Source organism: Caloenas nicobarica, chromosome 3 (genome assembly GCF_036013445.1).
Source record: "Caloenas nicobarica isolate bCalNic1 chromosome 3, bCalNic1.hap1, whole genome shotgun sequence".
Classification (NCBI taxonomy): Eukaryota; Metazoa; Chordata; class Aves; order Columbiformes; family Columbidae; genus Caloenas; species Caloenas nicobarica.
Window position 1 is genome coordinate 21,690,771 of NC_088247.1, and position 23,927 is coordinate 21,714,697.

The 23,927-nt window shown below is 39.2% G+C and overlaps 1 protein-coding gene across 1 annotated transcript in view; it reads right to left on the bottom strand.

Annotated features, from left to right (window-relative positions):
- Positions 1 to 573: 573 nt before the first annotated feature.
- The window catches only part of TDRP (testis development related protein), a 28,747-nt gene continuing 5,393 nt past the window's right edge, over positions 574 to 23,927 (bottom strand). Inside the window, exons 2-3 of the mRNA XM_065631761.1 lie at positions 6,484 to 6,587; positions 574 to 3,712 (exon numbers count right to left, since the gene is read on the bottom strand). Coding sequence (XP_065487833.1) covers positions 3,367 to 3,712; positions 6,484 to 6,587 — 450 coding nt within the window. The 3' untranslated portion in view covers positions 574 to 3,366. The remainder of the gene's footprint in view (positions 3,713 to 6,483; positions 6,588 to 23,927) is intronic.

The following is a 23,927-nucleotide window of genomic DNA, read 5'->3' on the forward strand; positions in this document are numbered from 1 at the left end:
CGTATAGACACCAACAAAGCCAGCAGACCAGGGCGCTTCTGCCTAGGTCTGATCCACCGGTAGCAGCGGCAGCATCTCCCTCGTGCTGCAGCCTGGGGCGCAGGTCTCACCTCATTCTGGGGGCAGGGAATGCAAAAGGATTCCCGCTCCTCCAGTTTACATGGAACTGGTGAAATCTGTGGGGAAAGAATGCTGCTCTGCTCAAGCTTTCATAACAGTCAGTAAATTCTTTTAAAAGTGTTTAAACCAACAAAACAAAATGTTTGCAGTTTGTCAAAACCAAAGAGTTCTTCCTACTGTGAAAGCAACGGGTGATGCTCTAAATCCAGGATGTGGCAGCTCGTGAGACGGCCCGATTCACTGAATGTGGACAAACACAGCTCTGACTTCCTTGGCCGGGTTCTACCATGGTGCAAATAACATCCACACAGATGAAAACAAATTCACATGACAAATACAGTGGCACCAAAAAAACCCACCTAAAACACACAAATCAAAGAATAAGGCATTTCAGTTTAAACTAGATCTTTATTCATATGGAAAATACTATTTTTCTTTTTGTAAATGATGCTAATAAATAAAAATACTCAGAAAGAACTTTGCTTAGAGTTGAGTGACTAGTTACAGCCACATGAAGCTTTTAATTCCTGTTAAAAGCACGCCAACGATCATGCAGTTTGGCTACGAGAAAGCAATATAAACTATATTTTATTTTGTGCAATCTTATAATACAATCTTAATGCTACCTTTTCTAAACCATTTCACATAGATTGAAATGCGATTTCAAAACAAATATTAAGGGACATAGTCTACACTTATTCCACATATGGAGCTGTGTATAGCTTAAGCCCATGAATGTATAATGTAGTTAAGCATCTAAAGAAAGTAAAGAGGACCCCGTTCTGAAAATTCAGACAAGTTTATAAACATAAGAGAAGAAAAGCTCACACCAGTGAGTTCTCAAAAGACAAATACATTATTAAAGCATAACAATAAATTATATTAAATTTAATAATGGTCACCCTTAGAACAGTTACTTCTGAGGAAATATCATTTAAAAAGCACACCAAAACTTTCATCACTAGGAGTTAAACCTTAAGTTTACATATCTCAGTTTCCCACTTGGATGCAATTTGGTTGTGAGCATATTCGTTATCATACATTTTAAAATGAATTGAAAGATGGTGCAGTTAAGCTGTGCATCAAAACACATCATCAAGGTGAGAAACAGGCACTTGACAGTATAATGTGCAAGGCAAAACCTTTACTGGTCACAGTATAAACAGTTTCTTCAGGAGGGAAATTAAAAGTTCTCAGCCCATCTTTGAGAGAAAAATACTGAGGGCTCCCAGCAGATCTTTTTCCGTTCTTTTAGGTCTGCACCAACAACCAAACTAAATACTAGCTCGTGCCTTAGAGGGTATTCCATAAACTATAAAATGCAGCATACTTTACCCAAGAATACTTATTCTTTCCTATAATTAACCTCAGCAGATGTACTTGCCAAAGGCAAATACAGAGTTTACTCTCAGACTAAATGATGCAATATAACTGCTAACCCTTTCTCCTCTGTTAGTATTTTTTAAATATATAATGCAAATTTTACAAATACATTTGCCAGTTACAAGATCCCGTTTTGTAGCACAAAACGCTGATGTTCTTTTATATAAATTTAAGAACAATGTCTTTTAACATCCTATTAAAACAGGAAAAATAAACAAAACCAAAACCACTTTGCTACAGCTTCCCTGCAGGCACACCTCAACAGGAATCTCTGAAAAATAGCTATGCAGGAACTGTAGGCTGGAAAACTATACATGTATTGGAAGAGAGAGGAGAAAGAGCGAGCTAAGAAAGGGGCAAAGTGGCAGGAACAGAAACAAGGTTCAAGCTTAGAAGAAAATTGCATGCATCCCTTTTCGTCAGCACAAGCTTCCTGCAAAAATATGTTTACAAGATGTCCATTATACAAAGGTATATGGTTTCTTCAAAAAACACTGATTTTCTCTGAAATGCTGACTTGATCTTCTGACTGTACTGGCCATACTGCTAGGCAGTCACCAAGTTTTCAGTTCTGTTCTACCAGTTTAGCAATCAGGAGAGAAAAAGTCTTTTTTATGAAACTTTTGGTTTGATTTTTTTCCATGAATGTTAAAGTAGTATTTATATAGGTCATATAAACAAAATAGAAACCAACTTTGGATCTGACATAGGCCACAATGCTAATGAGAGACAATATGTTAGAAAGAGGCACTTTTAGTATTCTTACATACATTTCAAATCTCAAGTTTAACACTTCACCTTCTTTTACCAAAAATTAAAATATCAGTAGCTAATAAGACAGAGCTTTTTAACAAAAATTCTTCAGAAGTTGTGTGCATGCACATACCTGCAATGGCTCAATTACTCAGTTATCCTGAAAATGCCAGAGTATAATTCAATCACTGCTTGCAGGGCAGGGGCAGGAGGAACAACACATACAAAACAAAAGAAGCTGTAGAACAAGGATCAGCTATTGTGAAAATGAAAACATATGCCCTTCCATAAGAAGCAACTTATAGGAATAAGATTCAGGACTACAGATACTGAATATCAAGATCTTCTTGTTCTCTACTCACTGCTGCTTTCTAAATTGTCAATCATTTTTATTTTTCCCATAACATGCACCTTAAAAACTGAGCAGCTTAGCTTTGTCAAACAACGCTCAATATAAAAAAAACAACCGAACAAACAAACTCTGGAAGACCCATTTGACCTGACTATTGGTGAAGTTCCTGTGATGGAAGGAATCGCGTTACAACAGTATTTTCCCATTTCTTACACAGTATAGCACATTGTGAACGTTGAGCATCTTGTGTGTACAAGCTGAAGCATATGCTGAGGCTGAAGATTTGGAAAACAGTCTACCAAGTACAGGCATTCTCCCTGCAAGCAGCAGGTCAGTATTCTTAATTACAAAGGGTCAGCTTCAAAACTAAGATTTTGAGTGACCCTCACATACCAGGAAACAGGACCTCAAGCCTAGTGTAAGTTCCTACATAAGGCAGCCAACTTTACAACCAGTGTATACATTCACTAAGGAATTACATTTTTTGGTAAAACCAACAACCCAACATACTGCAGAGTCTGAATGTGAAATATAGGCACAAAATAGATTCTCTACTTCTTCTTCTGTGTGGAAAACATAGCTATTTAACAATGTAATAAGAAAACGTACTATCAGGTGAGCAAAAATTTTTAACAATCTGAATAAAACAAAGTACTGTATAAAGGTGCAATATTGAGCAATTTGATTTTGGTTTAAACATACGAATAAATCATGGAACCTTTCTCTTCTTATCTATAAAGCATTTCACATTACTAGAATCATTCTAGTTCTTCCCAGTTGTCAGTAAGGTTACCTTTGCTTTGACGTCTGATACTAACCAGCTTTCCAGCTGATTTGATACTCCACCTGGAACTGTTTCCTGAGCTAGCCAGGTTTGTATATTTTGTGGAGCCTTTGGTTTCATCTTCCCAGCCTGACCAGGCTGTATAGTCACTTAAAGTAGTGGCTGCATCACTGGTAGAGTCAGCAGCAGTAACCTGCGGTGGTTCCCATCCCTCCATCTCGTCTGGTTTCCTAGACTGGACATTCTGCTTTATCACCAAACTGTCCCAAAAACCTGGCTTCTTTTCAGACTTCATCTCTTCCTTTAACTTGAGGTTTGTTCTAGAAAATAACAATGATGAGGTGATTAATTTCTTCATTTAACAATGCATGGAATAGTTATTAATAAACATTCAATTAGTTTATTATTTTTTTGTAGTAAGGAACACTGGTCAGTCATCAGCCTATGATAGCACATCCATTCCTGTCAACTTCAGGGAAAACACCCTCGTATACATGTGAGCCTAAACATGGTAGAATCTTGCAGTGGTAAATCAGGAGTGCACTGAGTGTGGCCATTTCCTATTAGAAAAGACCTTGCACTCCTCCCCACCCCCCATGAATTACACAGAACTGCCTCTGGAAAAGTATGAAGCATTTTAGCATGTATTAGAACCATTTAGGACTTTAACAACGACGACAACAAAAAAAAACACTCAAAAACCAAACCCAGAGCTAGGATAGTAGAAGGAATATGAAAATGTTTTGTCTACCACCAGCTTTTAACAATCACTGTGTTTCTCAGGTTCACATACCTGTTATCACATTGCCAGCTAAACGTTATACGCTAAAATATTTGATGTACGCAGTACTAGGACTTAAAAGTTACCAGCGTTTTTCTGATAAGGATGTGCACAATGTTTTGAAAACAGCTGTTTGGTATTTCTGCTAGGAACTCCCAAAATTCCTTTACCAAAACCATGAAAAAACACACCTTTGTTTTAATTTCTCTCTCAAAGAGACATTTGAAAGGCTACTCATATTATTGTATTTTTTTAATCCCATTAAGAACCTTCAATCTGAATTATTTCATATTCACAGTGTGGAGTAATTTATCAGAATGTCAAATGCATCTGCATAGGTTTACATACAGGGTCAGGTATGTAATCAAATGATGGACCACAAGGAAAGGCTGAACATCCCTTCAGGGTTCAATGAGCTAAGTAGCAAATTGAAAACCTTATCTCCTAGCAGCATAAAAATTCCTTAGCCACAAATAAAACCACCACTGAAATTTTTAAAATATTTCTCTTAAAAGAGCTTTTTTCCCATTAATGAAAGCTTGACACTGACACTATTGTATTTAAATAGTAGACTGAACCAATACCTTCAAAAGGGTTTTTCCTTTACTGAAGTTTGAATTTACGATAATTAAGAATTTTCATCTTGCTAAAGCCAGTCACAGATTACATCACAGACTGTGATTCTGTGATCTCAGCAACACCCATAAAATTGTACAGGGGCAGGAGCTGGGAACTCTGGGGAAGTTTTACTGAACAGACTCAAATGGAAATGGGAATATATGTATTTATATTCTAAAATTATTTTCACACACACACCCCCTATGTGCACATATATACTCTTGTATACTGAAATATATGTATTTCAAAGTAAACTGGAAACAAAACATAATACAGCAAGTCTTATCAAAGGTACCGTTTGGCTGGAGCAGCCATACTGACAGGTGGCACGTTTTTTCCTGTGTGTAACCAAGGCAGTCAGGCAGCACACGCAGGTAAAGCCTACAAATACTTGCAACAGAAAAACAGTCTGTCCTGGGGAGGAATAACCCCAGGCACCAGTACAGGTTGGAGGTTGACCTGCTGGAAAGCAGCACTACGGAGAAGGACTTGGGAGTCCTGGTGGACAAGTTAACCACGAGCCAACAATGTGCCCTTGTGGCCAAGAAGGCCAGTGGTGTCCTGGGGTTCATTAGGAAGAGTGTGACCAGCAGGTCGAGAGAGGTTCTCCTCCCCCTCTGCTCCGCCCTGGTGAGGCCACATCTGGAGTACTGTGTCCAGTTCTGGGCTCCCCAGTTTAAGAAGGACAAGGAATTACTGGAGGGAGTCCAGCAGAGGGCTACAAAGATGATAAGGGGTCTGGAGCATCTTTCTTATGATGAAAGACTAAGAGCTGGGTCTGTTCAGCCTGGATAAGAGAAGGCTGAGAGGGAATCTCATCGGTGTTTATAAATATCTCAAGGGCAGGTGTCAAGAAGATGGGACCAGACTCCTTTCAGTGGTGCCCAACGATAGGATGAGGGGCAACGGGCACAGACTGAAGCACAGGAGGTTCCATCTGAATATGAGGAGAAACTTTTTTACTTGGAGGGTGCCAGAGCCCTGGAACAGGCTGCCCAGAGAGCTTGTGGAGTCTCCTCTCTGGAGACATTCAAGACCCATCTGGACACATTCCTGTGGGATCTGCTCTAGGTGAACCTGCTTTAGCAGGTGGGTTGGACTAGATGATCTCCAGAGATCTCTTCCAACCCCAACCATTCTGTGATTCTGGAAAGGGGCCTGTTCTATTCAGAGAACAGCTGTAACCGCACTGGCAGCAGGCCTGTTCCAAGGAAGCACCTCAGCTCCAACGGGGAAGATTTGCAGATCTGGTATAGCTACTCCACTTATCCTTTGTAGGTATAGCAAGATTCCAAAAGAACAAGTAAAGCATGTAAAAAAGGGAATTTGTAAGCTCGCCGTAATTAATCCTTAAGAGGAAAGGAGAAGGGTGGGAATGACCCCTTTACTCAGAAACCTTTATTCCTTTCCTACAGTAAAAAATTATTATGCAGCTAAATTCCCTTTTCTTCCTGACAGACCTAAAAAGGTTGTCCACAATATCTGTCCTTTCCTAAAGAGCATGTCTTATTCATTGTAAACTTCACATATACATCATTTTGAAAGGCACATAAATCTTGCTCAGTGATTTCACTTCCAGGAGTTGAACACTATTGCTTCTCAGTGTCTACCTTCACTACTTTGCACAGTGAAAGAATTTTCTGTTCCAGTTTGTATATTTTAATAGCAGATAGAACAACTGATTGTACTCACCCTTTGGATTTTGGAGACTTGCATCCTGCTAGCAATTGCTGTTCATCATCTTTATTGAACATGGACGTCACTTCCTTCCAACCCCGGAAACTTGCACCTTGAACCTATACAGAGAAGTAACCATCCTCATAAATGTGAATTACAGACTGTGTGGACAAACCCCTGCCGGTTTGCAGAGGCAGGCGAGTGGTGTCAGGGAGCACAGCTCTGCTCCTGGCCGTGCTTCTGCAGGCAGGAGCTGCTGGCCCCATTTTGGTGTATCATGGTCAGAAGGGAACACAGGCAGCTTAGGGGCTTCAGTAGACAGAGATGAAACCAACAGTCATTGCTCAAAGGGGCCTCAGACAGGACAGCCAGCTGAATTAAGAAACTCTTAAGACTTAACCTGCTTTGCACCCATTGTTCCTATTTGTAACTCACCAAAACTACTCAAGGCCCTGTGAGCAAAAAGGGTCAGAGCCTTGGCTCATCGGTGAAACGCAGCATGTGGCACTGATGCACCACAGCATGCCCGCTAAATTTACTGCAACCGTTAAACACGTTGAAAAAATAATTTATGCTACATTATTAAAGGTTTGGTTCCCTCTCCCCAAAGTGAAAAGAATAGGTATTGGTTATTTTTATTCTGATAGCATGCTTAGAGACTTAGGGACTCTAACAGAAATGCACACATGCATTTCTCTCAGAGTCTCATAATAAGGGCAGAGTGACAGTCTCTGAGTGTTACTTGATTACATTAAAAAATACGACAATACATTATGAAGTATAATAATAGTCAAAACAAAATCGTAGTAGTCAATACAAGTGAAAGGTAATTCATCACCTGTTATGATGCTTCATCCTTTTTGCAGCTCATCGGTGCAAATCAGTATCAGTTTGCCATTTTGGTTTTAACTGATTACACTTTATAACTGGTACATCCACATAGGCCTTAACACATGCATGTGAAACAACCACCTACAAATTGAGCACGAACACTAGATAGGAAAATCCTGGTACTGCCAGCTCCTCACCTCTCAGAAACCCACCACCTCTACCATTCACAGCAGTAAACCAGAACCTTTCTTACCACACATTAGTCACGGAGTATTTCCACCTCCTGTTCCCCTTGCACTGTGTCCCACACCTCCCCTGCTCACCCACCGCCCGTGCTCACATCTGAGCCGCCTCAGCTCCTCTGACCCAGGAGACACAGCAGGTCCCTTTTAGGATCAAGAAGAAGGTCTAACCTAGACTTTTCTTCACTCAGTTTCACTTTGATTAGATAAAAATATGGACCCAGCTTTGGGCAACGCGGTGGGGAACTCTGAAGAGCAAGCCCAGAGTGATTACCAGCTCTTGTTCGTGGGATATGGACAGATGAGACACAGGAGAGCCAAGTTCACCACAAGTCAGGCCTCTGCAGCCCACGCCTCATCTTACCATAAACCACAGCATTCCTCATGGCTTCATAAGAGAAGCAACTGCTTCCATAAATATTTTTTCCACTATGAGAATGAGTACAGATTATAACGAGCAAACTCTCATGTTTAATTTAAACAAACGCTTTCTATTTTTAATTATGTTAAAAATATGTAGACAGCTACCTTCAACTTGGCATCCCTGTGGCTCACTCACCATACCCATCTCATAGAACACTGGTACTGTCGATAGTATAAAACAAAACCAGACAAGCTGCAGATGGTGCCTTCAAAGAGATGCCTTGCTGTACCAAACCCTTGTGCTTAAAGTGTCAGCCTCTCCAAGCAGTAGGCAACATTTAATGCTTCTGTCATGTAAATAATGGTCTAAAACCTCAATTTTAGTCTATAAAGGCCCAATCCTGTTATCTGTTTCTGTTGTTCAGTTAAATTCTGCAACAAGTTTAGCTGAGGATTTGTTACTCTGATTTGGCTTCCTCTCACTGCAAAGTACTTCATCCACAGCAAATTTCTAAAATGTAAGAACCTCCAAGAAGTTAACTGTTGAAGAAAGTAATCTGTCTAAAGAAAAAAAGATAAAAACTCTAGAAAGCACTTGGGTTTTCATATGTTAAAAAACCCCTTCATCTTCTGTTATCTTTCTTACTCAAACTCTACTATTTCAGGCCTTTTGGGGAAGGAAGGAACCTTTGCTACCATAGGCCAACCCATAATTAAATGCAGCACATAACAGCTCTTACTGCCTTAATCCTTTAGGCCTTTAAATGGGAAAAAGACCCAAATCTACCTCAGTGATCTATTTTATAGATAAGCTTGTGTGTCTTCACTGTTGATGTTTTCATCAAGCCATTGCTACATAATAAATCTGCAGATTTAGAAACAAAAAGAGAAAAACACCTTGTTAATGGTTTTCAGATATCAATTTAATACAGACAACTAGCTTAATTTAAATTATAGGTGCCTTTGAAGAACAGCACTGATCAAAGACTATTTGGAGACATGCATTTATACACAGACTTATGTTCACTGTAAAGAAGGATATACCTACACATACACCTTCTTTTAATATAGAACATTAATGTCTAGCCACAAGCTCTCCCTATTTTTTACTTTGGATATTTTAAAATTTAAGTTCATTAAGCCTGATTCTTATTCACAGATATTCTTAAGAACAATTATTAGAAAAGTTCTGTTCAATGTCAAACAGATAGTGTGTGCAAGTTTCCAGATAAAAAATTACAAACTCTGCACTCTTTCCACCCATCTCTATATCAGTATCTATGTACACATTGAACCATTCCTTCAATATTTCCATGAACAAGTACTCCCACAATGGATCCAGGGCATTTGGTACATACATACAAAGGTAATAACCGTGTGGCAGATTCTAAGTGATTTATTCTTTTCTCAACCAGTCCTTAGGGGAAATGTATACCAAACCTTTAAGACATGCTTCCACCAGTTGTTATTTGGGGTTTCTCCAAAGGAAACACTGCGAGGATAGTCTACATAATGGCAGCGACGTCCAAGTAGACTGTATTTTGCTAATATGTGATAAAACTCATTGCACAAAGCCTACTGCATATTAACAGTCTAGGCTGAAAGAAACCCCAGAAGTGCATGAGTAAAACCAGAACCTCGCTTACCACAGCGACACCTCCTCTGCTACACCTGCCTGCACCAGCGTGGATCTTCTGAAGCGTCTTTTCACCCAACTGAAAAGGAGCCAACAGCTCACTCTTGATAGTCTTCTCAGTGACACCATACTTAAGAATATAAATCTTAGCAAAGGAGGAGGTCAAATACTTATTTCCCACTTCCAGAAGCTTTTTTCTAGCTACTGAACTGCTGAAGACAACAATCTTTCTTTTTGACTACAGCTGTCATGTAGCTCTGTCACGTACAAGAAAAATCCCCCAAAACAGCCTGCTGTATTTCTATATTTCTTTTCAATGTCTTTTAAAGATTTTTAACCTACACATGCAGAGCCACCACCAATGCAGCTAGAACAGTTACAACTATCCCTGCTGGTAGGTACAGCTCAGGAAGGAGATCTTGAAGTGACCGTTCTCTGAAACCATCAGTCTGATATGCAGCAGCTGCAAAGCCAAAAAATGCTGGGAACCATCACAAAAAGGATTAGACAAATTCAGGCAGCAGGTCTGTAACTGGATACCCTCTATTTAGAGGGATGCACCCTCTAATATCTCAAAACAACGATTCTTGGTGTTAGTGGAAGAGGCCCTAGAAACTGGCCAAGCTATGCTCTCCCTGAACAGCATCTCCTGGTGCCACAGTCACACAGACTGCGGGACCTGGGAATTTCTTACATTCTTTACAGAGCACATGGAGAAAGACCTAGATCCCAGAATAATTAGCTTCCTTGCAATGGATGTCGAAGGAATGTCAGTAAGTAAAGAAGAGATGAGACTTTGGTAAGCTGACTCCTCACCACTTTGGACACTTACTTATGTAAAAAGATCAAAGTTATGCAAAGTAAGAAAATACAGTACTGATACAGTCTTAAAGCATCAAGCCACTTGCAGAAGTTCTGTATTTCATTTTTATCCTGTAACTGTCTACACAAAACTCAAAAGTACTACCCCTAAGATTTTGAAAGAAGTTTGTATACATAGCTGACTAGCTTGTATTCTCAAACCTTTAAAGTATTTTTCCTTGTGTCAGTGGAAAAATAAATAATTCAACATCCAAAGTTCACAGAATTGCACAGCCTTTACAGCTGGACAGGACCTCTGGAGACCATCCAGTGCAACCACACTGCTCAAAGCAGGGTCAGCTTGAGCAGATTGCCAAGGATCACACACAGCTGGGTTCTGAGCATCTCCACAGCTGGAGAATCCACAGCCTCTCTGGGCAACCTGTTACTGGGCTTCACTGCCCTCATGGTGAAAACATTTCTTCTTATGTTTAAATAGTATTTCTTCTGTTTCAATTTGTGCCTACTGCCTCTTGCCCATTCAAGGTGCACCACCAAGAAGAGTGAGACTCCATCTTCTTTACACCCTCCCTGCTGCTGGTATACATGCAGAAACCTTTCTTGTTGCTCTTCATTCTCCTCACCAGATTTAACTCTAGGTGGGCATTATGTTTCCTGCCGCCATCTCTGCATGCTCAAGAAGCATCTCTGTATTTTCCCCAGCTCACTTCATCCTACTTCCACCTCCTGCGTTCTTCCTTTTTATGTTGGAGGTCATTGATGCAGACAGGCCTTATGCCACCTTTGCTTCTTTCTCTGTTGATGGGATGGATGGGATGAGCTATTCCTGAGCTTGGAGGAGGTGATCTTTGAAAATCAAAACTGATTGATACCACTAGAATAGAACTAGGTGTACAGTCAAAACTCCAGGTTAAAAACTCATAATAATTAAAAAAAAAAAAATCAAGTGAAATGCCTATAAGGGACTGCTAAGAAAAGAGGGCACTATTAAGAAGGACTAGAATTGTAATATCAGATGGTAGGAAGTCAAAACCTTTGGAGGACCAGGCTGGATGCTGCAGTCTGTTTCAAAAATGCCAATGAGAAACAAAGCAGAAACTTTTAAAGATGCCATTTCAGTATTCTGTGAAGTAGGATTACAGACTGGTCTTATACCAGTTTGACTATGAAAGCACAGAGTATGCCTGTCAGAACAGCCATTAATAAAGGTTCTCCCATATCTTCCATTTTAGACTGTGAAAATCTGTGCAGCACAACGCCCTGTGCAATCACCCAAAAGGATCAGTAAAACGGAAACTACAGATAACGTATTAACCCATCGACTGGTAGACTACTGAAAAACCATCATCATCATGTGTCCCAATAGGCATCTAAAGAGCTCAAGCCCAGAGCACAGATTCTTTCCCTTCAGCAGAGGAAATTCCAGCTTATGAAGTACTTTCTCCGCCATGAGAAAGCTGCCATTTAATTAGCATGTGTTCTGAAACTGGGAGTACAAGTAGTCACTTCTAGAACATCATGTAAAGGATGCAGTCTGTATCCCTAGTCAAACTGTCTGATGTTTCCCCCTTCCCTCTCCTCTGCTTTGCCAACGCTTCAGTGCCGGTGCCCATCTGTCAGACAGATTCCCAGAGAGAATTCGCACAAGGGGGCAGATCTGGTTTATCAGACACTGCTGCTGAAAAGGGTCAACCCAATCCATCGCCTGCTCACATTTATACTGCCTTCCAAACACTGCGGTTTTGTATCTGTGGGATGCTGTGGAAAACCAGTTCAGCTCAAAGAAGGGCAATGACGCCAGTGAAGGGTCTGGAGCACAAGTCCTATGAGAAGTGGCTGAGGGAACTGGGGCTGTTCAGCCTGAAGAAAAGGAGTCTGAGGGGAGACCTTATCACTGTCTACAACTACCTGAAAGGAGGTTGTGGCGAGGTGGGTGTTGGTCTCTTTTCCCAGGTAACAAGTGAAAGGACAAGAGGAAGTGGCCTCAAGTTGCACCAGGAAAGGTTCAGATTGGATATTAGGAAAAATGTCTTCATGGAAAGGGTTGTCAGGCATTGGAACAGGCTGCCCAGGGAAGTGGTGGAGTCACCATCCCTGGAGGTGTTTAAAAGATGCAAAGATGAGGTTCTTAGGGACACAGTTTAGAGGTGGACTTGGCAGTGCTAGGTTAACAGTTGGACTTGATGATCTTAAAGGTCTTTTCCAAGCAAAACAATTCTATGATTAAGCCAGCAGAAATCTAACTAATTCATTTTTTTGCATTCTTTTGAGTTTGTGATAAGAATCAGCTCATTAAAAGATGTCAGAGTCAGACAGTCACCAAAGCATGTGGACACTAGGGGCAACAGCACCTCTTCTGTAGCAACAACTACTCTATCAGCACAAGCACCCTCTGGAAGTTGCAGCCATCTATGCACTGTCTTCCATACATACAGATTTGTGCATATAGTATGGCTTCCCAAACTCACCCCCTAAGCTTCACTCTGTAAACTCAACCTTTATAGTAAGTTTTCTGCATTGTTACCTGTATTGATTCCAGTGCATCAACTGTACATAAATTGTATATGTTGACTACAATTTTGCTTTCTTTAGATAAAACAGGGAAGTAATGTCTACTGACAGTTAACTTCATAAAATGCTCCAGAAAGGGACAGCTCCTCTTAATTGAAAGTCTCCTACAAAACTGAGAGGTATTATTACCAAAAGTAAATTTAGGTATACCATTTTTCACCACATCAACAAATTCTGATGATTCACACAACTCAGTTTCCCATAGTAGGTAAGCAGGCAAAGAGTTATAAATGAATAATCGAAGAGTCTACTGGGAAACAGCAAAGCACCACTAAGAAGAATTCCCAGTTAATTTTACTGCCAAAAGGTACACAGTTCATCATTAGAACTCTACTAGAGGGCAAGAAGGTTAATGAAAAATCAGGCTAAAAGGCAGCAAACCAGAAATAGTAACAGTTTGGTATAAACTAAAGAAGTAGATTTGCTTAAAAGCAAATTTTAGAAGTACATTGCACAAAATAGTATGTAGATCTAGATGAACATATACTAAAGAGGAAGACTGTAAATTTAACTGAAAACAGGTAAATCCATCCATCAGATGCATGTGGTTAATATACATGAACACCTCATTATGTGAGGAAAAAAAAGCACGGAATTCAATCAAGTCAAAGAATAACAGCAAGGATTTGCAACATCTATGTTAAAGGTACAAGACAAACGGTTTACATCTCAAAGCAAAAAATTTGAGTACGTTTGAGTATTACTCTGGCTCTAAAATGGCACTGCTTTATGAGTGGGTACCAGCACTGTCAATATATTCTGGTTAGACTTTTCTACTCCCAGCAGGGCTCTGGAGCACAGAAGTCACTCTCTGAGGGCTACAAGAAGCCACATGACAAGAGTCTTAGCAACCAAAAAGAGCAATTACAGGGGATTCTTGCTGTATACCTGCAGTGAGAATCAGCATGTTCAATGCCTCTGAGTAGTTGAGCAGCTAATCCCTAAAAAGTCACTGCTCAGCCTGTATGAAATGAGATTTCCAGAAATGTATATTTTAGCCAAGTTTTAGCAGATCTTTACAAGCATTTTCACAGAGGATTGACAACTGGCAAATCAAAACCCTCCAGCAAAGTAGAGGCACTCCACAGAATGCATGCAGATTTTTTTTATAAATATAAACTAAAAGAACAGATTTTCCTCTCAACCTTAACTGAGAAGAAGCAATTGTTTGTTCCACAGCTTCTCTCCCTCCTCCCATGAAAAAAGAGCCTAAAATAAAAAGCTAGATATGAAATTTTCCATATAAGTACCTTACAGTTCAATAAAGTTACAACTAAGTGGGCTTTGATTAAAAAAAAGCAATCGGCTTTAATTAAAGAGGCATTGTTCCCATATTATTGGGAAGCTATTCATAACATGCAAGAACTCGAATAACAGAAAGTAAAAAAAAAAAAAAAAAACAACCACCCCCAATTTGTCTTCCAGACAAATGTCAAAGTGTTTGGGGGGGGGGAGGATTTTTCAACTCGACCAGCTGCTGGTGTGCACACTAACAGTTACTTTACTCTGTGGCACACGTGAGCTGAAACAACGGGATTTCTCTCTACCAGAATGCCCCAGCATCTCCATTTTTGTTATTAAAATGATTCTTTTGTTTTTCAAAACTCTGTGTCTCTTTTCAAAAGCTGGCCTAATAACTGCAGATGAAGCCTCTGCTGTACTTTTAACTTGGAAGCCCAGCACGAGGCGAGACCCCCAAGATGAGCTCTGCAGGGGCCGAAGGGCCAGGCGCAGCACAAACATGGGTTCCACATTTCTGCATTTTGCAGAGCACCACTAGAGGGTTCACAGTTCCTCACTTTGAGATGTCAAGAGGCTTGTTATCCAGCTATACTTGCCTTTCAGGAGAGCTGTGAAGAGGGAACTAGAAAAGTTGAGCTTTGCAGTTAGCCTGTCCTCACTGCTAAGTGGACAGGTTCCTGCATGAGCAGAAACTAAGATCATTTTCCAGCCTAGATCTCCAGCCACAAGGATTAGCTCCCACTTTTGCACCTCCAAACCTTGGTCAAAGGCTTTCCTCTGTGAATGGGCATCAGGACCGTCCTAAAACTCAAGCTTTAAGAGACCATTAGGACCACCTCCCAAAAGGGCAGACATACCCTTCATCTGTTGCCCTTTTCGTCAAAAACTTCATCCTTCTTCACCGTACTGCTTCCAAACAGAGACTCTTTTACCCATGACATGTGCATACTGAGAAGGCCACACATATAATTCATCAGCCTTTTATTGACATATTAAAGATTTTGGAACTTCTGGAATACCATTGTACTGACAGCTTCTAAAATGACAGAACAACCAAATAAAATACAGAAGTGCTTTCAGAAACAATAAAGAAAGGAGAAGGACAAGGTGCCTTTTTGTGAATATATTTTTAAGACAAGGGTGTTTTACCTTAAAACACACAAATACTGTAGCTCAGTGGTTTGCCTGAATACTTTTTGTTTTTAAAGTCAAAACACACACTTAGCAAACCTTCCTGAAAGACTAAGTAAGGGGCAAAAAGCTTCAATATACAGAAATTAATTTTACGATTCTTTTCCTCAACATTCATCATCTGGCATAAAATAAACAGTAGTTGGTATTTTCCATAAAAAGGAATACATTTCTTCTAAAAAGTAGAAAAAGGTATAGTACAATCTGAATTCTGTTTTCAGTGAAAATCATGCTGTATCTGAAGTAGAACAAAAAGAAGTAATAGAGGCAGATGTTCAGTTTATACATATTAATGTAAAGTATTCTATTGCACTGATGAAACTATTTTTAAATGCTTTTCTCTATACCTATGGAATTTCAAAATAAGCTCTAGCATATCATAACAACTTCCAGTTCCTTCATCTTCTACTAATGTATTTTAAGAACATTAAAAAAAATTCTTGGACACATATCAAAGTAAAAAAAACTAACTTTTATGCCTACTTTTCTTTTCTGAAAGACATACGAGATAAAGTCCTTAACCTCTTGTGGTCAGAGAGCCACTCTCCCCTCAGTGCAGGACCCTTTGTTGAATTTCATTAGGTTCTTCTCTGCCCAGTCCTCCAGCCTGTCCAGGTCTCGCTCAATGGCAGCACAGCCTTCTGGGGTGTCAGCCCTCCCTCCCAGTTTGGTATCATCAGCAAACGTGCTGAGGGTGTACTCTGTCCCTTCATCCAGGTCATTGATGAACAGGTTGAACAGGACTGCACCCAGTACTGACCCCTGGGGAGCCCCACAACTATAGGCCTCCAAACAGACTCTGCACCGTTGATCGCAACTCTCTGAGCTCTGCCATCCAGCCAGTTCTCGATGCATCTCACTGTGCATCATCCTGCCCGCACTTCCTGAGTTTATCTTTGAGGATGTTATAGGAGACAGTGCCAAAATCCTTGCTGAAGTCAAGGCAGACAACGTCTTCTGCTCTCCCCTCATCTACCCAGCCAGTCATTGGACCACTGTAGGCAGCTAACAGGTTGGTGAAACATGATTTCCCTTTGGCGAACCCATGCTGACTACTCCTGATAACTTTATTTTCCTCCACATGTTTGGAGATGACATCCAGAATGAGTTGTTCCATCACCTTTCCAGGGATGGAGGTCAGGCTGACTGGCCTGTAGTTTCCTGGGTCATCCTTCTCGCCCTTTTTGAAGACTGGAGTGATGTTGGCTTTCCTCCAGTCCTCAGACACCTCTCCTCTTCTCCATGACCTTCCAAATATGGTGGAGAGCAGCTTAGCAATAACATCTGCCAGTTCCCTCATCACTCATGGGTGCATCCCATTGGGGCCCATGGATTTCCTGAACTCAAAGACAGACTTTTGCCTACATTCCTTTCCTCTCCATTCATAACGGTAGATTTTGGAAGAAAACCAGAGTACTGATGACACTACTGAAGGCAGTTCATTAGGGTAGCACTTCGGTCCATCTCTGAATTAAGCTGGTATCTTAGCATGCTCAGGCCCTCCTGTTACTATCAACATTCTCTTCAAGACAGGGCAAATAAGATCAGTGCCAGAAGTACTTTAGAGGCCAAAGAAAGATACAGAAAGTGGGGCATAGCATATACAGTCTGTGTTTTAATGAGAAAAAATGACACTTTTTCTCCCTCTACATATAACTCCAAATATAAACAGTCTCCAAGTACAAAACAAGAACAGCTACCTATAAGTGAAATTATGTAACTCCAAGAAAAAAAACAAAATTACAAGAGAATGGTTTGTGGAAATGATATTTGAAGTGGCTGTTTCACAGAATCCCCTGTGTCTACTTTGGTCCATTTTTTGCTTATGTCAGCCACTTCCTGTTTAAAAATCGAATTATCAACTCCTTCCTTTTTAACTAAAGTAAATGCTAAGGAGTTGATATGCTCTTTGCTCCATAAGCTTAATTTTCCATTTAAGGTAACTCCATGTGCACATATCCCAAGACTCCCAAAACACACAGTATCTCAGCTCCTACACATTACCAAAGACCACCTTCACTTTGCTAACAGCATCAGAAAGAGGTGAGAAAGCCAGCATGAGAAGCGTTAGGTATTTCCAGTCATGTGTTGGCCTAGATCTATCAGCTTCATTTTGAGAGACCAGCTTCAAATCCCTTGCATCTGGTTTTGTTATATTTATTTTTATAAATATATTTTAAAATTTATTTGTCTACTAACATTTCCATTTACTTTATAGGCAATACTTTACATTATACAAGGGACAAGGCTGGAGTTAGGAGCATTTTCAGAATCAGTATGAAGACCACCACACTACAGTGCCACAATAACAGTGTGTTGAAATAGAGTGAATTGTACACAGACAGTTGTAATTGTTGGGGCAGAACACAGAGTCAGGAACTCCTATTATGATCCAAAATGAGAATATTACTTCCTGTGGATCTTAACAAGTTATTTAACTTCTGGATTTCAATCAGCTGTCTTTAATACAGGAGAATATTATTGTAGATGGGTAACCAAAAATGGTAAAGTTAAGATTCGTATAGTACTCTAAAATGAAATTCAATTAGTTTTTCCCTTTTTTGTTTTTTCCTTTCCTTTTAAGAGAATCATTGGCAGTGTTTAAAACTGAAATGCCATACACATAACGTTTCAGAACTTTCCTTCTTTCTTCTCAACACTCAGCTCCCAAACTTTTGGATGAGGTTGCAAAGCCTTAGACTTAACATGATGGCATCTCTGATTGGACACAGGGTAAGAGCTAGAGAATACTTCATCTGATTTGTCCAAATTTTTACCAAAAACTAAAACACAAAACAAAACCAAAAAAACCAAACAAAAACACACAAACAAACCAAAACAAAACAAAAAAAAAAAGAAGAACTAGAAAAGCCTCGAGGGGAAGTATGGTAAGAGGATAAACTATCTCAGACATCCAGAGCTGGCAGAGCTACCAGTTTCAACAACCAAGAACATTGTCTCCAGAACAAACAAGACACTGCTAGTACCTTCCAAAGAAATAACATCTCGCATTTTAATTCTTCCACCTCTCCAAACATCTTTAGAAGATTAAGAATAAATAAAGATTAAAAAAATTAAAAAAATTTTTTTAAAATTTTAAAATTAAAAATATAAAAATAAAATATAAATTAAATAAATTTATATTTATATATTTATTTATATATATATTATATATTTATATATATAAAAAAATAAAAAAAAATTAAAAATATAAAAATAAAATATAAAAAAAAATAAAAAATTTTAAAATTAAAAAAAATTAAGAATAAATAAAAACAAGAAAGTGCATAAAGAGACTTCATGCTCTACTACAGAGCAAAGACGGCAGTGTGAAGGCGTGCAGCCTCTAGCAAGGCAGAGCGCAAGGAAGCAAGAGCGCAAAGCAGCTGTCACAGTGTGAGCTTTTAGAGAAAAACTGAGAGATGCAACGAGCACCTTATGCGGCTAGGGAGTCAGCATAATAAAACGTGAACACCCTTGTTGATAAAAGATGTAATTCACACTAAATGGTAGACAAAAAGTGGTATTTATTTGCTTCTTTAGAAGTGTGACCACTAGGACTGTGTTTCTGTGGTCATACAACGAGAGAGAATGAATGAGAGAGCAGTTTGGAGTAATTATGCTCGTGCTTATAGTAAGATGACAACAGAAAGTTAAAAGATATGAAATACAGAGATTAAAATATATGAAACCCTCAAGAAAGAGAATCCAATACCTAAAATATATTTTTTTTTTTAGTGGAAGACCTTATCACTCTCTGCAGGTACCTGAAAGGGGGTTGTAGCAAGGCAGGTGTCAGTCTGTTCTCCTAAGTAACAAGTGATAAGAAGAAAAGCCTCAAGTTGTGCCAGGGGAGGTTTAGATTGGATATTAGGAAAAAAGTCTTCACGGAAAGTGTTGTCAGTCACTGGAGCAGGCTGCCCAGGGATGTGCTTGAGTCACCATCCCTGAAAGTGTTTAAAACACATATAGATGTGGTGCTTAGGGACATGGTTTAGCGGTGGACTTGGCAGTGTTAGGTAACAGTTGGACACAATGATCTTAAAAGTCTTTTCCAATCTAAATGATTCCATGATTCTTAGTATCCATAGTATCTTTTTAAGATACAATGCCTAAGAAAAGGAGACTCAGACAACTGTGGCGTGCTTGTGATGTCCATCCGTACATCCCATGTGCTCACAGCAACTCTTGATCAAAACTGACCAGTAGGTTTGAATTCAGCAGTCTCAAAGACAATAGATTTTGAAACATTTTGTGGAAAATCCACTGCAGGGAAAGCAGAGAGCAGCTGAGTGATGCCCCATGGCAGGGAGAGAGCGCAGGAGGGGGGTTCAGAGCCACCCAGGGCCACAGCGCGGGAGGGACCTGTGCACCGTGGAGAAGGGATGGGTGGGGTATTTAAAAACATTGACAGAGGGAAAGAGGAGCCAGAGGGAGGGAGGGGACCAGTGACACCACTGGGGAGAGCTGAGGAGAAAAGATGAGAAGTCATATACAACCCGTCCTCACTTGTTACTCACAGAATAATTTGTGTTTTTCAGCGATACACATTAGTACACACTTTTCTGATACATATTATCTACTTTTGTTACCATTCAGAGATGAGGGAGCCTAAAATTTGGCGATTTTTTCAGGTTTTCTTTAGGGGACAATCTACTGTACAGCTACATGTAAAGAGTGAAGATGAGCTTTTGTTATCATGCGCGTAACACATACTGACACTGAACACAAATTATTTCAGTGTATTTTAATCTAGGCAGTTTACAATTACAATAATGCATTTTTTACTTTAATTTAAAATAAAAACGCAGCCCACATGACAGTATTTAGTAACTAATAGGTGACTAAATGCTAACGCTAGTGGGAAACGCTGATCAGCAACTTGAGTAGCCTTCCAGTTCTGGCAGGGGAAGGCTGGTATGTGCAGTGTGTTTTCATAAGGAAACAAGTGCCCTTTTGTTGGACATACTGCAAACCATAAGGTACTCAAGGGATTAATTCAACTAGCACACAAACCTTTTTGTACAGAGATCAAAACTGTAATCTGCTTCCCTCAGCTTCCTTTGTGGTAAAGTAATTAATTAGTCTCTTTAGATCATTCACTTCCATAATTCAGGCCAAGATGGGGAACGCTGGACATCAAAGAGTTAAGATAAATAATAGCATCATCTCACCCTGCATGCCCTTCTTTTGCTCTAATACATAAAATGGTATATTATCGATTTTCTCTACCCAGTTGTGAGACCTTCCTATCATACGCACACAAGCTGTCAAAGCTGAGCACGCAGAGAAGTAAACAAGCTATTATTAAAATAGTAGCTCCTTTTGGTGCAAATTCTTGCCCGTCTGCTGACCTGTTACATCCCCTCTGCCTATCAACACATCTCATCACAGACTAAGAGTAATTTAAAGTCTAGGTTATCATGCCTGTAAGTGCAAATTAGATTATGAACCACAAATGTATAATTTAAGTGGAAAAAATCCCAAAACAAACACCACCTCAAGAGATACACTCCAGGGTAGAATTTAACAAAATTCCCAATATTCCACATGTTCCACTAAATAATTTAGTGAGAGTAGAGTGGAAGGTTAAAAAAAAAAAAAAAAAGTTTAAAAAAAATCACTCAGGAAATCACAAACCTGAAGGTTGACCTCTGAAGTTGGAAAGATTCCCAAAACACTGATTACAAACCAAACAGTTGAACAACTATGTATACACAGCCTGACCAGAGACAGCACAGATTCGGAAGAGATCACACTGCCAGATCACCATCTTAAAATACAGCTAGCAAAAGAAACCCCTTCCTTGGGTTCGAGCGGGATCCATTTGATGCCATAACATCAAACGAAACAAACAAGACTAAAGCAGATTATTAATGCAAAAGTCATTCTGCTTACCTAATGTTAGAACTGAATCAAAACCAATGCGAAATGCACTCAAGCATGGGTAAGATGAAAGTTATCAGTGGAAGATGAGTGGCACTGAGCCTCATTTTCTTTGCTGCACCTATAATATACATCTGGAATATACACCTTTGCTGCACCATAATATGCACCCAGAAGAATTCAATGTGTAGGTATATGCCCTCTGAGTCATGAAATTGAAGCAACAGTGATCAAATGTAAACAAGCACTCAAACAACTATACTGCTTTCAGCATATTCTTTTAACATAGCTGAAAAATAAAGCTGAACTGTACCCAAAGACTCACACAAAACTGAACATGCCCTTTAAGGAAAAACAAGGTTTGCAATTTTAACAAATAAAGTGATGCATTACTCAGTCATACCCAGCTTTCTCCTGGGACACGGGGCTATGTGTTCAGCAGACAGAACGCCCATGCTGAACCCTGACTTGCCTCTGCTCCTTTCTGGCAGAGGGAGCCAAGGTCATTTCATCAGTCTTGTCCATATTTTATCTACTGCTAGGTGTCAATCTTCTATTTGCATGTCCCTAAAGCAAGAGAGTGAACCAAAGTAGCCACTTGGGCAGGTGGTGCAAATTGAAAGTTTCCTATTAATATCACCAATGAAAAGTATTAACCCTAGTATTTCTGAAGTCTATTCATTCTCAAGAGTAATTCAGTATTTTAAACTAATTTTTCTCTTCTATAAAAAATACTTTTCCACTCCAGATTGCTCACTACACTTAGAAAAACATCTACATTATGACAATAAACCATTTTAAATCCACTGCAACTAAATACTGACAGTGACTCCTATACTGCAAGTTTCCTCTGCCAGTCTTTGGCAAAACTGAAAATACTTTGTCCATAAAGAAAAGGAAAATGTAAATATATAAGTATGTTAAAGAATTATACTTTCATCTTGAGATATATTTAGTAGACAACACCAATCTTGAAACATGCTTCTAAAACAGAATTCATCAGACCATCTCTAAAAGAACTTATTTCACTCTGCTGACTTTAAAAAATCCAGGTGACTATTTCAGATACAGCAGCCAACCCATCCAATGCATTTAAAAACACTTCCATCTTCCAGGCCCCATCTTTTGTAACCACTTATTATTCGCCAGACTGACTGGAAGATGAAAAAGAGTTTTCCTACGTTTTCTCCTTTCAAATGATTATTAATACTGAATAAACCAAAATTAGGATGATGCTCTTTCCTTTATCATGCACAGCTGTCAAAAACTTCTTTAGCATTTTCACAAACTCTGTTTCATTCAGCCACTTCAGTTATTGCTTCACATTCCTTTACATTTTAAAATAGAATATCTAAATTACTTCCATATTCCTACTGTCAATTGATATAAATGGTCAAACTTGCTGGAGAAGATTCATTTCAGAATGTAAGTATTTACATAAGAATACTTTTGTAGTTCTGCATTTTATTGGCATTACAAAGAGAAACATCAGAACAGCAGATTCTTATGCTTTCTGTTTTTACATCAATATATGAGGTTATTCTATTAATTGTTCACATTATTGCACATCTCTGTAGTAAGTGGCTATACCACATATTACTCAGACTTTGCCTCTCTGAAATATTTTTGAAAGAATGTTATTAAACACCTTAAAATATTTTTAAAAGCTCAACTCATTAAGAATTTAGTTTTGCCCAATTTATAATATTTCAAATATGCTTCAAGAAATGGAAACAGCTGTATTAAGATCAAAATATCACCAGCGTCAAAGCTGAAACAAAGAAAGTCAAATAATGGATTTGACTTCAACTGCTGCAACAATTCAAATATTCCAGTGAAGTTTTCAATTTTCATGAAAATTCTGACTGAAAATCTTCATACTTGAAGTTCACGTTTGCTTTTTCTGATCAAGAAAACAAACCTATGGATGCTAATTCAAAAGACAGTAGCTGACATACATTTTTTATTCATTCATGGCATTTGCAATTAATTTACATATCTTTAAAAAAGATCTTGCATGAATAATGGCAATATTTTCATAGTATAGTTTCTGCAAAACAGGTTGAACGCAATATTTTTGGTTACAGTGTTCACCAGCACATGCGCTGCTTCCTTTTGACACGCAGCTTTATCAGCGCTTGCAGTGATCACACACACCTGTCCTGGAGCTCCTCACAAAAAAGCAGCAGCAAGACTTGTTGGAAATGTACCTCTGATGATGACAGAAATGAAAGATTGTCTACCTGATAAAATGTTCAGTAACTTTTAACAGCTCTACTTATGTTGCAGATGTCCTCATGCAATCTCGCAAATAGTTTCTATAACAGTTTACATTAAAAAAAATATAAACTTGTTTTACCAGTAAATAAGGAAATGGATTAAAACAAGTAATTCTTTCTCAAAAAGCATGATATTTTTATTTGTATATTAATGGTAGCAAATCCACCGCTGCTAGGAGCGTATGGCTCCGGAAACCTTGCAAAACCCCATGAAGGTAGAACAAATAGGTTAGGCAAAGTAGATCTCAAGCAATGATGTGGAGGAGAAGATGGTTTTGCGGATCAGTGAAAGGGGGTAATCCCGTATGAGGCTGGACGGGAGGCAGACAAGGTTGTGGGCAACCCCGGTGATCGGAACCGGTAAAGCAGAACTGGCTCGAGGTATGATATAAGTGA